The following is a 15,366-nucleotide window of genomic DNA, read 5'->3' on the forward strand; positions in this document are numbered from 1 at the left end:
CCGATTTCGCGTTTCTTCCTTTTTCTCTCTCATCTGGCGTCTGACCCTTCATAATCTTCCTCGTTAAGATTCAATATCTTCTCATTTCTTGGGGTTCTTATCTCCTCCCGCTCCTCCCTCCTCCTCTTGCATCTCACCCCTCAACTACACTCTCTGCTCTGCCATCTTCCTATTCCTCCGTATCAATCAGGTACTATTTTCTTTCCTTTCTTCTCCAATTTTGTTTCTTTATCTGTTCCTCCTCCTTGTTTAATTAAGCATCTCTCGCCTATTTTAGACTCTTTTTGTTTGGTTTCCGCTGAATCGTCGATAGACCGCGAAACGTAAACCGTTTTCAATCTGTTTTCTTTCACCCTTTCTGCACAGAGATTGGTAACAACCTTCAATTGCTGTGAAAAGATTTTGTTTTCCAATTATTCCTTAATTTTCTACGAATCCAAACAGATTTTTTCAGTTTCCATCCTCACGTTTCCTTTTCCCCTAAAAATTTCGGCAGGTCAAAGCTTGGTGGATTCTGAATCGCAGAATTTCAAGCAAAACTCTTGTTTCTTTCTGATTGTAAGAAGATAAGCCCGCAATCTCATATCCGGACACGCGCGTGAAACAGTATGGCGGAAGAGCACCGATGCCAAACACCCGAAGGCCACCGGCTTTGCGCTAACAACTGTGGCTTTTTCGGAAGTCCGGCCACCATGAATCTCTGTTCCAAATGCTACAGAGATTTCTGTCTCAAGGAACAGCAGCAAGCCTCTACGAAAGCAACCATCGAAACCGCTCTCTCATCGTCATCCGCCCCTGCGCCTTCGCTGGCCACGGAGGCCCTCCCTCCTGCGCAGGCATCGAAAGCGCCGGATGTTGCGGTGGACGCGTTGATCTCGGCGCCGGCAGCCGCCGTAGAAGTTGGCACGGTGGCACAACCAAACCGATGCGCGACGTGTCGCAAAAGGGTCGGGTTGACCGGGTTCAAGTGCAAGTGCGGGATCACGTTTTGTGGCGTCCACAGGTATGCGGAGAAGCACGGGTGTAGCTTCGATTTCAAGGTGGTGGGCCGAGAGGAAATAAGTCGAGCGAATCCTGTCGTCATCGCTGAGAAGCTGCACAAGATTTAATCTGAGCCGTTAGTTGCCGAGTTGGACCGCATGGTTCAAAGAAGAGATTTGAGAGAGGCCGTCCATCGTTTTAATCTGATACCCATTGTGCGACGCTTGATCACATGTACTAAAAATTTAGGAAATTTAAGATGAAATTGGCTTTTATCTTATCGTCTTGAATGAAAGATTGAATTGAGTAAGTCATGTAATTTGGCTTTCCTATTTGTAAAAAGCTAAATAGAATCATCCTTTTGTGAAAGCTTTCCGAGAGCTACTTACCATTACAGGCCCACCCACTTTAAAGGAATCTTATTTGTGGTTGAATTGAGAGGCATGTGGGCCTTAATCATTCGGGAGAAGCGTATCTGTTGATTTTACATTATAAATAAACGTGAAATGAAAGCCAGCGTCATGTTTGCTTGAAACCGTGCTCTTTTTAATTCCCCAAAATTGTTTTTTTATAGGAAAAAAAGCAAATAATCTTTTCAGATTTTTTAAGATTATAATATAATAGGAGTATTTTATTAGGATGGGTAGACAATATAAGTATATAATTATTACTTTTAAAATCATTTTTTGTCGAACATTCTTGAAATTAATTTGAGAAGTGTTGAATATGTCAATTTTGAGCATATTTAATTCTGAATAATTCATTGTTATATCCAATAACCATACAATTTGTAAAATTTAAACATCAATGATAGCCAGAAAAAAAAAAAGAACAGTGATTACATATCGATCATTTTTATACTAATAAAATGGATTCATTTCCCACTCGTGAAAATTACTAAAAATAAGTAGGTCCATCAACGGAGAATTTAGAATTATGACCTGCAGTCTATGAGCTGCCGATTTCTTGCTCTATGCGCTCCACCTCGAATGAAACAATGAACAAGAAAGGATCGGAATCCGAACTAAATAAAATTCTGAATACGGGAAAATACGTTAACGCTGGAAGGGAGATGAATGTGATTAATACCATTTGCACTCTGTTTTAAATGCATGCTACCTTTATTTAAAATTATAAATTATCTTTAACTAACTTTTTATTTCAAGAAATCAATTAAATCATTAGAAATCATGCACTCTTTTTATGTTCATCTTTATCTAATGGCATAACGTAGCTACAAATAAATATGAAAATTGCATTAATTTTGAATTGCTAAAATATTAAAGGGGAAAGAACATTAACCAAATGTTTGGGTTAAATATGAAACGTCGCTTGAATAGGTCACATGGCTGGTTGGGCTGAGTAATTGAATCGTCAGGCCCAGTATAAATAAAAAGGGTCGACTCTAAGGCTCAATAAAGGCCACAATAAGTAAACATGTCAAAATCTATTCAATTACAAATATTGGACCGTTAGCATGAAAACATAATCTTAAGTAATGTCGAAATCTACGCCTAAGTATCTCGATGAAACGGGCTGATTACCAAAATGAAAAGTATAGAATAAAGACTATGCCATGAGTTTCATGAGATCCCTAATTCTTCGACAAAATGTGCTAAGTTTCAAGGAAGAAGCTACTGCTACTTTGACACTATAAATAGAAGAAGAAAATGCAAAAAAAATTAGTCAACACTCAACCAAAAACTCACAATTTTACATTTGTTAGCTATTTTTAGTTTTTAATTTTAGGTCTATAATCTTTTCAAATTTCAATAATAATCGAACACTTGTTCTATCAAAGCCTTGTATGTTTTTACATCCGAGTAAACTGTGATAAGGGAGCTCGGGATCCTTTTGTTATGAATTGAAACTCAGCGTCTCTGACACGCCTGGTATTTGTTGTTCAACATAAAATACAAAACCTGCATTAATCAATTCAACAGATGACAAGGTACTGCGTAGCAAACAAGTAGTGGGGTTCAAATATTGCTCATCACCAGCTAAAAAATGGCATGCTATCCTTGATTTTTTTTATTCCAAACCTTGCATGTCATACTTGGATAACAACAAGGCCTAAGTGATGGCTTATGATGCTTACATTCTTTGCATGTCTTTCATGCCCGCCCCAAACTCAACACAAATAGCTTCATTCCCTCCCCCACAATCACCACAAGGCCCTCTATTGTGCTCCACCTGGAGCGAGAAATAAATGGAGCTGGCACACATGTCCATTCTCTAAAACTTATTATGGTAGATTCGGATCCTTAAGGAGAGATTTGTGTAAATGTTTTAATCTTGTGGAATTGTTTGCCAGCATTTGAAACTATCCTGACCCCATCAACCCAAACGATATGCATTGAATGTTCACGTCACACTACACACAAATTCATTGAATTTTTGTGCTTGGGTGAAACCAAGAATCAGCTATAGAACTTTTCACCCTCAATGCACAGTACTAAATAGTAGGGGTGTTCATAGGTTCGGTTTGAGTTGGTTTTGGGCAAAAACCAAACCGAACCAAACCATTCAGTTTACTGATAATTGAAACCTGATTAGTTTTTATGAAATTCGGTTTGGTTCGATTTTATTTTTGGTTTAGTTTGGTTTGGTTAAGGTCTTGATCAAGTTTTAATGCACTTGTTTAATTTTTTTTTTCCTTTTGTCCATCTTCATAATGTTGCTATATACTAAAATTAAATTTAATTTTTTTTGACTCCTTTTTTTCATAAATAGAGGTATAAAAATAAAATAAAATTTCAATGTGATAACAATAATTAATCATAAAAATTGATATAAGTTTTTAAGATTAAAATTATTTAATATTATGTATTTTCATTAAAATCCTTTGAAAATGTTTATCTATATATCTATATTTTAATAAATAATGAAAAATTTATTATACAAAATTCAAAACAAAATGTTTCTTGTAGATAAATTGAATGCTGAGGCTTTTAGGTTGTAAATAATTAAATGATGATCATAGCATGATTATTATAATTACTTAATATTATGCATTTTCATTCAAGTATTTTAAAAATGTTTATTTATTACTATAAAAAATTTAAAACAAAATGCTTCTTGTAGATAAATGGTTATATATTTTACAAATAAATAAATAGAATTTTTTTAATCAAGTTTGGTTCGGTTTTTAGTACTCAAAACTAAACTTAAACCGAACCAATCGGTTTTTTTATCATAAGAACCGAAGCAGACTTGATTGTTGTTCAGTTTTGATCGGTTTTTGTCGGTTTGGATTGGTTTGGATCGGTCCTTTCGGTTTGGATCGGTTTTGAACACCCTTACTAAGTAGTCTATTTGACATAACCATGTGCAGGCTTTCTCAACGAAAGGATTAACTGGAACAACTCTTTGAAACTGTTTGGATTAGGCTTCCAATATGGAAATGCCACGCTAAGGAACGCTTCCCCTTGTGTGATTGGGGGAAACATTGGACAGTAGAAGATTCACCCTAACTATGGGCAAACTAATCTTGTGTGCCCTGAACAAATATACGAGGCACTCTTTCAATAAACGATATATCTTTCTTAGCCAAATTAACATGAGTTCCTTTTAAATTGCATCAGCATGTTACTAAATAGTGTTCATGATGCTATTTTTGCTTCCCATGCAGTGATGGTTTCAAGACACCATGCGAAGCTACAAGAAAAATTTCCTAACACGAGAGTGATAAGAATTGTAATTCTAATTTTTTCTTTGAACTCAGCTCTCATGCCTGATGCCATGTCGATTAAGATGGGAATAAGGTAAAAATGTTTGAAAACTTTTTTCAAACAAGTACTTAACACCTATACCTTTTAAAAGAAGCAATGTGCTCCTAAAAATCTAAAAAGTATATCAATGTTACCCTTTGCCAACATTTGACTAAAATTGAATGTGATGGCACAACACCTGGCTTTGCCAGGTGGCAAACAAGCTTTGTTTTTGGTCTTCTTCGTCCAAATTATATTTCCAAGGGATGACAACTTCTAGGTGAGAGAGGCCGTGAGCTAGATGATAGCCAAAGGAAGTGAACTCGTCAATAGCAATAGCCCAAGAAGAGAAGATAGAGCGGTAGGCGAGGGTAACCATGGCTGTGTGGTTTAGGAATTGAGGGAGTGACTACAATATGATGTAAGCTTCACCTTACATATTCGACCATCCTCTTTAGACCTGAATCAGAGCTAGATCTTTAAAGATGATCTCTCTAAGCTCACCAAATCAATATCACTAGAGTTGCCACTACCTCAAACTCATATCTCATCTCCCAACCCAAACAAATTGAATGACCAATTAAGTGACCATTCCTTTCAATTTTTGTTCTCTATCTCCCTCGAATTGTTCTCCATTTTTTTGGCATCAATAGCAAATAGAATATAGGAATATATCTATTGAGGTTTTTCTCCCAAAATATTTTGACTTCCATAAATACACACGATTTTCGGGACATCAATTCTCTCTCTCTCTCATTACGCCAATCTCTTTGTGTTTCGATTTGAGGTTTGGTGTATGTGTGCTTGAGTTCAATTCCTTTTAGGGTGATTAGCAAAGAAAACAATGCTCCCTGTGATTCTTATTATAGAACATCTTTTAAATTTTTTTATCTTTAATATAAGACAATTGATATTGTATGAATAATGTTTTTTCAACTGTGCTCGTATTTAAATTGACTAACCATGAGAGATAATGATATTGTAATGTAAATTTTAAAAATATTATTTAAATAAGAGTAAAACTAAAAGTCTATTATACTTTGAGATAAAATTAATGATTTAACTATTTCTCATTAGTTTCAATGGGTAGCTAATCATGCCTTACAATATAAGGATTAGAGAAAGTATATATTCTTTTCTTGAAGGGTGTTGAACCAGCTTCAAACTATGGAGTAAAATAACGAGGGAGTAACATTCAATACAATATGATGCCATTTATATAAATTTTAGGGTCACTGATTTACTAGGTGATCAACACTAACGACCTTGACTAATTCAACATAAACACTCATCAATGCCAATATTAAAACATATTAATTACTTATAGAAAATATCAAAATGTTTAATAAACATGAAAAATTGAAAAATGTCATAATTTTATAAAAATTTTTTACTTATAACCTAATCCTTTTCTATTAAAAAAAAAACATAGACACACGTATTCGTACATACATACTGTTGATGTCAGGTTCAAACCAAAATTTCTTTTGGGAAAGGTAGCGTTGCGGCTAGAATAACCAATCGTTGTGAATGTCTTTTAACTTTATAACCATGAAGGTTGTCATTGCACCGACCATGCTTAACACATGGATACACACGTGTGAGAAACATGCGAATTTTCGTTTCCAACTGAGGAGTGACCTGGAATTATCGCCAAAGCCGAACTAAAAGGGAAAAGGAACAACTGCAACCCTCCTTTTCATCTTTTCATGGGTCGCAGTTTAGTGGATCGCCCACGGGAATTGTGAAACCAAAGCAGGACTTTGTATTTTAGTCTGATAAAACTTGGTTCTGTAATCTGTATTACCCCAGCCGGAGCAACCACATGACTCACTGTCCCGTGGAAGATATGGAACTTATTTTAAGTTTTCCATATTTCCCTTGACTAAATATTTTCACCGCCGATTCGTCTACCCGCACAACAACTTCACGTAGTAAATCGAGTTCACTCAAGTCAGTGATAACCAGACGGCATAACAACAACAACAACAAGAATAATATCATTTCCTCCGCTTCATTTTATATATTTTCAAAAATAAATTAATGTTGGCCAGTAAAAAATACCTTGACAAAAATAATGATCATTTCAAAATTACTCTTTAGATAGATTAAAGTATACTTTTAGTTATCTAGCTCTATATAATATTTCATTTTAATTTTTTAATTTAATAAATTATCTTTTCTGTTATTTAATGTTGACACTGTTAGTTTTAAATAATTATTTTTTAATGCTAATTATGATTATTTTAAATAATTAAATTTAATATGCCAATATTTAATAATGTTTTGTTAATATCTAAAAGTTTGGTATATGAATTTTTTTGTTGATAAAACTAATGAAGGATCAAAAAGACATTTTATAAAATTAAAAAATCAAAATAAAACTTTGTATAAAGTTAAATGATTAAAAGAATAGTTTAACTTTACTCTTTATTATTTCAATTGTTAAGCATTTGTTCTCCCTCTTTCTTGTTAAATAAAGGGTATTTTCAAAATGATTTTTTTAGAATTTAAGATTTCAAAATATATTTAATTAATTTTTTATATTCCTAATTTTTTTAAAAAATCTTATGAAATAAGTGGAGGGAGAGTAATATTTATAGCCAAAACTTCGTAACGAGCCCGTTCTCCATCGTAACTAATGCAGAAAAATGGTACGGTCATACGGTGGATCATTCAGAATCAGAACTCTTGGTCAAGCGTGAACAATTTTTCGTCGTAGATAGTAACTGATACCGATATGATGATAAAGGAAAGGACATATTAATTAGTGAACAAATTCTATAGCAAGTAAATACGCTTTACCACCCATCCCAAGTTATCAAAGCTCATCACGAGGAGCGAATGATGGGTCGTCCCAGCATGCTTTGGTGCTTCTCAGACTACTTATCCAAACATGGTCAGCCACCACCGCATCAGCGTCATTGTTTCGGTGCCATGCCCAGCTAGCATGTGTTTCATTCACTATTATCAGCCTTCCATGACCGAAACTTGACTCTCGAAACACTGACAAGGGGCTCCCAGGATTTTTAAACCTATGTTGTCCACGTCCACAAACATATATACACCCAATTAAACTCCAAAAACTATGGAACCACCACAGTTACTTTCTTAACTAGACCAAAAGTCAGTATATGTATAGAGTCAGCTCACTTTAACGCAAGTCCCTCGCGGTTCCCTCCGTCCCCGATTGTCACGTACATCGGACCGCATGAATCAGCCCTGTCGTCGTATATTCGAGACTGTAATTCACCCAAACATAAACAGTAATCGAATTGTGTTTTTTTCGGGAGAGATGTATATAATTGAGCTAAATCTGAATGAAACTTGGGCGAGAGAAGAGAGAGATAAATGAGAAGTGACATACAAAGCGTTCGTAGGCATGAACATGACCAGAGAAAACCAAGTCTACTCGAGCGTTATAAAGCAGCTCTTCCATGGCTCTTCTCATGGTTTCACCTTCGCCTTGATGAGCCTCGTTGGTATTGTACCAGGGGGCATGCACGAGCACAATAACCCAAGGGGTGTTTCGCCTGTCAATGCGTGCGAGATCAGATCGGAGCCACTCGTACTGGTCAGAACCACCATGGAAATCGGTGTAAGAACCCAACATGATGACGTGGGTGGAGGCAACTTCAAAAGAGTAATATAGGTTGGAGGAAGAGGCAGACTCGTGGTGGGGCATGAGCCAGCGAGCGTTGTAGGCCTTGAAGCGATCGGGGAAGATGATTGGAATGGACTCGATCTCGTGGTTGCCGTTAGTGACCATCCAGGGCCTTCGGCTGGCGCTGGGCTCTACCAAACGACCGAAGGAGTCCCACAAGGATTGGAGGGTATCCGCGTACGACAGGTCTCCAGGCAACAAAAACACGTCGTAGTCCTTGCTTTCTGCGTGTTCTAAGGTCGATCTTGTCCATCTTGTTTGTCCCAAGTCCCCTGCACGTCAAAAAAGCCCAATAATTTAGTAATTTACGTCTGTAATTAACATATGGGGCAAAAGCCTATGCACAGGCAATGGGCCTTTGGTCCACGACGAAGAGAATTTTTATGGGCCATACTTGTTTGTAAGTTTCTCGAAGGGATGAATTCTCGTGGCCGCCCTTAATTTTAAACCATGAAAAAAAAAGACCCCTCGGTCCCCTCACTTTTCTGCTCATACTAAACGCAGCTCTACATCATATCCATCTTTAATTTGCCTACTTCCTTATAATTAATTGATACTTAACTTTCTAGTTCGGAATGGCCTTCTATTTAATTTACTCTATGCACAGCATTCACCCACTCGTGATTTTGTTGATTCCATAAACCCATAACCGACCGCTTCACCTAAAGATGCGATACTAGACGTTTTGCTATCTCCCTGTATGCATCACATGCATGCTAGTCCAATATAATAAATATTTGTTTAATTATTGTTAGGTTTATTGTAACTAACTACGATTCAAGTCTAGTCTTGTGAGATAAAGATATTTACCATGCATCTATTATAATCCGTCAACACTTGATGTAATATGTTATTCATTACTCTTCCAGTCTTTTTTATGAGTTATTTTCATCAATCTCGTCAATATCAAATTAAAAAAAATACAAAGAATAAAAGTGTGTAAAATAAATATAGTACGTATAGAATTTTAAATATAATTCTATATAACAAATTTAAAAAATAATATCATATTACTTTCTCTTTCTCATAAGGTAATTATAAAAATATTTTAAAATATGATTTAAGAATTTATATAATAATTTATAAATAAAAGTAAATAAATTTTTTAAAATGTGTGTGAGGGGAAAAAATATATAACAAGTACAGCAAAGCGGGAGGGAGGTGGGCAGGAGTTGGAACTGGATCTGTATAGATTCTCATCCAGTTGTCAACCCTGAAATGGTTGGCCAACGAAAAGTGCTGACTTTTGAGCTATAAATCAAACCCACGATCGCAAAGAATATGGTTTCTTTTATTCCCAACCGACAAAAAAGATTCCTGACGCCCGTGGCGTTTGGCTTAAAAGCATAACAAACACTGTATATTTCTAAGGACTGGTTGGGTAACCTCAAGATTACGTGCACACCACATGTGGGACATATTTTTGTCAACTTTAACAGTTATATTATCTGAACGTACTTTTACTAAATTTAATTACATATAAATTTCCTGTGTCATCTATTTGTTTGCATGATGCCCTAATGTATGAAACTCCGGCACAGACCGTAACTCCCCCGACGATAAAGTTGTAAACGACGTAATTGAAACCAAGCTGATAGACAAAAGCGCAGGCAGAGGGAATTGCAACTTACCGACAACAACAAATTCGATGGGCAACTTCGCTGGAGGCATCTTGAAGGAAAATTCGGGCCCGGAACCTCCACATCTGTAGAAGTAAGCGGTGCTCGGACGGAGAGGCCCTATTCTGACATGGTGTATGGTGCCGGACCGGTAGAGGAAGTATCGGTACCGAGTTTGCTCTCCAGTGGCCTTCGCACTGTATTTTCCGGCCTCCGTTCCATATTCGACTATGGATTGCACGTGCTCGTCTTCTGTAATCCACGACACTCTCATATGGTCCTTCCCCGCCAGCGAAATATGCACCTGTATGAGTTTAACTAAGGAGACTGAACAAACAATGATTGATGAATGATGATTCCTTAACTCGAAGACTTGAAGATTATATAGAGAACCTGCTGAGGATCGGAGTCGGAGCGCTCATTATGAGTTAAGATTAGTGGGGCCGCAGGCTGACGGGAAAAATTATTGCCTTGTGATTGTAGGGGCCGAGGGAACAGCAGGAAACATAGGATTTGAAGGAGAAGGAAAATTGGTAACGTGTGTATGCCCATTTTTTTTTCTTTGGTTTCAATGGCACTGCCTTATAACAAGCTTTCTGATGAACAGGGTGTACGTTTTTAATGAGCTTTATCTTATGTGTTTATGTATAAAGACAGCAAGGAAGGCTGGACGGGAGTCTATTTAAAGATAATTTTGCCATAATTAATTAACATTTAAGACAGGGTCATGTATAGTGTATTGTGGCGTCAAGTAATCAAGTTCGTCTGAAAAATATTTTTGGATTTCATAATCATGATATCTATCAACTTGGACATCAACAATATCCATATGCGAATAATGGTGTATTGCTTTGGTTCAGATGATCCTACGTGGTGCGTATCAGAGAAGCCTTGTGAATTTACTTAGATATTTGACGAGTTACTGCTTTTCATGCTCTCCCCCCCCCCCAAGAGGGACTTTCCTTTTCTTTTCTCTTCTTTTCTCTTCACTTCCCCCATCTCCACCCTTTTTAAAAAAACTATTTAATAAAATAATATCAAGGATGGAGACGGGGGAAATGAAGAGAAAGAAAAGGAGAGTACCCTTTCCCCCTCTCTCTCTCACACACGCACGCACGCAGGAAATTAGAGGGACTTCAGCGTGCGGCTATTTGAACGAAAGAACAAAAACCTTGGTTCAAATTAAATAATCCTCGATCATTAGATAGGCACGTCGACGATAATTTTGCTTTATTTCTCGGCAACGATAAATAAAAACTAGAGCATTTCATATTATTAATGGTTAACTTCGCGTTAAACAAGATCATGTGGAGCAAGAGAAACCTCTGAGATATGATGTTTCCAGAGGAGTTAGCATTAATCGATCATGTTTGGACGGTGCTCGGATTTGCTAGAAAGTGCAGTTGACCTCTCTCTATATCTTATTTTTATTGGAAAGTAACCTTTAGAACCCGGAAGTCGCAGTATTTATGTTAACAGCGGTTAATAATCTTAAAGATTAGAATATTTTCTTCTAAATTATAGAAATGTGGTTCCTTATATGATGGTTTTTTCTGGTACTGACCAATCCTTTTCTGTGGTGAACGCGGCTGAATGATAGTGAAATCTCAAGTTAGGCGTTGCCAGGTCATTAGCTGATGTTCAAGGTCAAGGGCACGTTAATTAGAATTTTTATTAAAAAAAGTAGATGGCTTGGGATTTCAATATAGGCTAAATTATTCATATAACCACGCATCTAAGGGAATATGCTTAGATACAAAAAAATTGCAAATAATAAACTGAGTATTTAATATCAAATACAAAAGTTTGACCAAGTCAAATATCAAATCAAATAATATACAAAAGATATGTAACTGTGGGACTGGCTAATTAATTATAAATGGTCCTATCCATTTATGAGAATCTAAGGATTTATTTGAGCCGGGACGCGTTCAACGTGGAATAAGGTATTGCTTATAAAATATATCAGGCCAAAAAAAAATTTTTTATCATAAATTATAAGACACTTTTAAACAAAATTACACATATACTTTACAACCTTAATTATTTTTTCAATACAAAAATATAAATTTTTAAAAATACCTAATTTAATACTCCATTAATAAAAGAATATTAAAGAAATAGATTATATGGAAAGAGTAACATTAGAAAAGCATCACTAATAAGACCTTATTTTTATTAAAATGTCTTATATTTTTATATGGAGGTAGTATGGAATAATAAAAGTTGTTCCTTATGCCATATATATCTGGCATGCTAATAGGGTTTGGGGTTTACGTGCTTAAGAGTTTTTTTTTTGTTAAACATGCATGCTTAAGAGTTAATACTCTCTATATTGTTAATTTCCCAATGAGAGAATTGAAATAATGGTGAGATAGGAATTATTGTATAATGTAACACCTCAAATTTTAAACTTTAGTTAATTAACAAGATGATCATGTTTAAATTATTAAATGGAGTTAGTGGATGGCTAAAAATGGCTAAAGATTAAGGTGGTATGTGATTACAAAGAGCTAACAGATGTTTTGGGTTGTGATTTTAATTATAGATTTAAGTCCAGAGTGAAGTCGAGTCATCCAAACATTAAAAAGTAAGAAAAATAAAGGAGAATGGCTTTATGCCACATGTCACGGTGCACGAGCCACCAGAACATGAAACTCATGGCACACTTTTTGCAAAATAAGTCACAAATCAAACTTAAAAAATAGAAAAAAGAAAATAAAAAACAAAGAGGACGAAGAGAGCTCTACTAGGGCTTTAATTCCAAGGAGATTGAAGGTGTTTCTAAGCTATGAAACCTCAAGGGTAAGTTTTCTAACCCCTTTTTCTCCCTTCTAACCCATTTTCTTATGTTTCTAGTTAGGGTTTTAGACATTAATGGTAGTTGGAAACAATTAACATTCAAAAAAGGGCATTAAATTTGAATTTATTATGAAGGTTGTTGAGACATTAATGACCCTAGAAAAAATTAATGAAATTAATGGGAGCTAAAGAGAATTAATATATTCAATGAGTAAGCTTAAATGTGAAAAACAAAGGTTTTAGGTATTTTAGAGATAGGAGTAAAAGAGGTTACATTATGTATACAGTACTATGAATGGTTGTGGGTTTGATTAATTGTAGATTAATCATCTCTTGAACCATATTAGGCTAAGAGCAAGCTTGGAAGAAAAAGTTATTGAGGGCTAAACTTTTAACTTTTTAGAGATTTGAGATAATTGGGAAAAAACCAATGTTAATTGATTTATAATGTAAAAATAGTTTATTTGCATATTCGATTGACATTGTGAATGTGAAAGCATGCTATAGACCATATAATAGTGTATTAACATTGATTTGACCAGAAATATGAAGTTGAAATAATTTTCAAACTATATTAGAATAGAAGTGTATTATATGTGATGTGATGATTATGTGTTAGTAAGAAATTGGTGCTTTAGTAAAGTGGAGATTGTGTGTGATAACTTAGAATTGTTTATTCTCCTATGCATTAATTGATTAAGTGATTTGAAAATAATAAGCTTGATTTAATGAATTACAAGCACATGTAAACGTGTGAGTGAGCATAAAACATTGCATGATCATTTGGGGAAAGTTTGCCTAGGGAGAGGAGTAAGAAATCCATATGGTATTTTATAGCCTCCTTTCGATGCACAAAGGTTAGTTTTGTCTTACTGTTTGTTGAGAGACTGTCCTATAATTTGTTGAGTGACTTGAACCCAACTATCTTCACCTGTTTGTCAATGAGACTAGCCTAGGGTATACAACACTCCAAATATTTAGGAATAGGCAAAGTCGTGTCTAAGAGGAAGTACAGTGATCTTTGGTCAGGTCACTTCTCACAATTGATAAGCTTAAATAGTCCAATCACATAAACGGAGCCCTGATAGATATTATAGCCCATAGTTTTAGTTAAAAAAAATAAGAAGGATATAAGGAGAATTTGATCATGCATATATGTGTCTTCGATATGTCATGTGGTTGATATGTTTGTAGCAAGCCATGATAGTTATCATGTCATTGTCATGTGATTATTTGTATTGTGACAATATGCATAATATACTTTGTGATTTATAATGTGAAATATGAAAATGAGTTTATTTGTAAAAGTATCATTTGTGTTATGTTTAATCTCATACTTTTGAGTATTCAACTTTTATTTATGTGGTTTAAATCAATTGATATACAATTGCATGAGGTAGGTATACTTTAGTTACTGAGTGATTGTACTCACCCTCTCTCTTAATACTTTACAGGCTTTAACTTCGGTGTGAAAAGGAAAAAGGCTCTGGAGGCTTACAAATTTGAGTATTCCTATTGTAATGCCTCATAACTGCATTTATTTTGTATAATAGATAATATATTGCCAAGTAGGTCACATTTATATGCACTTACACTTACTATTGTTTATGATTTTAGAATGTATTTTGAGATGTGGAATATGTATGTATGTTTGATTAAGTGTTAATGGGGGTAAAATATTAGTACAAGTGTAAAAAATATTGTTAGATTGTGGAATTTGAAATTTAATGATTTATACAATGTTAAAACCTCCCCTTTTTATTTTTTGTTATTAAAGGAGTTAAGGAGTAAAAATTTGGTATGTTGGAATTACATACGTATGGTATGTATAGGTAGTCATAAGTCCATTGAATATGTTGTAACTATTAGGAATAGCTTTTGCATATATATGGGGTTTTGGACACCCTTGAGTTGTGAAAATTGTGAAAAGAATTGACAATGTGTTTGAGTGTTCATCTTCCTTAGATGACATAATTTAGAAGTAAAACCTATGCTATTAGCTTGTTTATGAAAAGAAATTTTTATAGAATCCTAGATCATTTCAATCAGACGTCAGATAAAAAAATGGAATATGTTTGAAGTTACCTTAAATTGCTGTCACATGACAACAACATGCTGTCTGATATGTGTAATACACCATGTAAGATTACCCTTACTTATCCACAATTAACTCTAGAAAATCAAGGTAATCATAAGGATAATCTAAATGAATTATCAATTTTATAAAATTTTTATAAATGAGATCTCAAGTTTTTAAAACTTAAAAGGCTATAAAATCATATAAAAAATAAAATCAGACCAAAACATGCATATGGAAGCATGGACAGCATACAAGGTAAGATCAAATCAAACTAGGGTCAAAATAGCAAAAAAAACTAATTCTAACACAATTACGCTGTAGCATAAAAGTTTATATTGTGTTATAAACAACAGAATCTATAACAGCAACAAGCTATCACGGCAGATTTTCTAGCCAAAATTTTGATGCGAACCAAATCTTCATTTGACGTTTGATTGAGGTGATCTATGTGTCTACAGAAAGCTTTTTATGAGCTCTAGCTAATGGCACTGGTTTCATATTCAAATCATT

At 34.8% G+C, this 15,366-nt stretch overlaps 2 protein-coding genes across 2 annotated transcripts; one reads left to right on the plus strand and one right to left on the minus strand.

Annotated features, from left to right (window-relative positions):
* LOC129285807 (zinc finger A20 and AN1 domain-containing stress-associated protein 4-like) lies at positions 1-1,388 on the plus strand. Its single transcript, XM_054921715.1, has 2 exons — positions 1-190; positions 497-1,388. The coding sequence occupies exon 2, from the start codon at positions 609-611 to the stop codon at positions 1,107-1,109; it is 501 nt and encodes a 166-aa protein (XP_054777690.1). The 5' UTR covers positions 1-190; positions 497-608; the 3' UTR covers positions 1,110-1,388.
* A 5,955-nt stretch (positions 1,389-7,343) lies between these two features.
* Positions 7,344-10,578, minus strand: LOC129289897 (purple acid phosphatase 22-like). Its single transcript, XM_054926654.1, has 5 exons — positions 10,368-10,578; positions 9,987-10,278; positions 8,059-8,627; positions 7,845-7,933; positions 7,344-7,726 (listed from the first exon to the last, which is right to left on the minus strand). The coding sequence occupies exons 1-5, from the start codon at positions 10,524-10,526 to the stop codon at positions 7,513-7,515; spliced, it is 1,323 nt and encodes a 440-aa protein (XP_054782629.1). The 5' UTR covers positions 10,527-10,578; the 3' UTR covers positions 7,344-7,512.
* Positions 10,579-15,366: the final 4,788 nt, after the last annotated feature.

The sequence above is a fragment of the Prosopis cineraria genome, unplaced genomic scaffold (genome assembly GCF_029017545.1).
Source record: "Prosopis cineraria cultivar Desert tree isolate PC_DT_omini unplaced genomic scaffold, ASM2901754v1 PC1, whole genome shotgun sequence".
NCBI classification, from domain to species: domain Eukaryota; kingdom Viridiplantae; phylum Streptophyta; class Magnoliopsida; order Fabales; family Fabaceae; genus Prosopis; species Prosopis cineraria.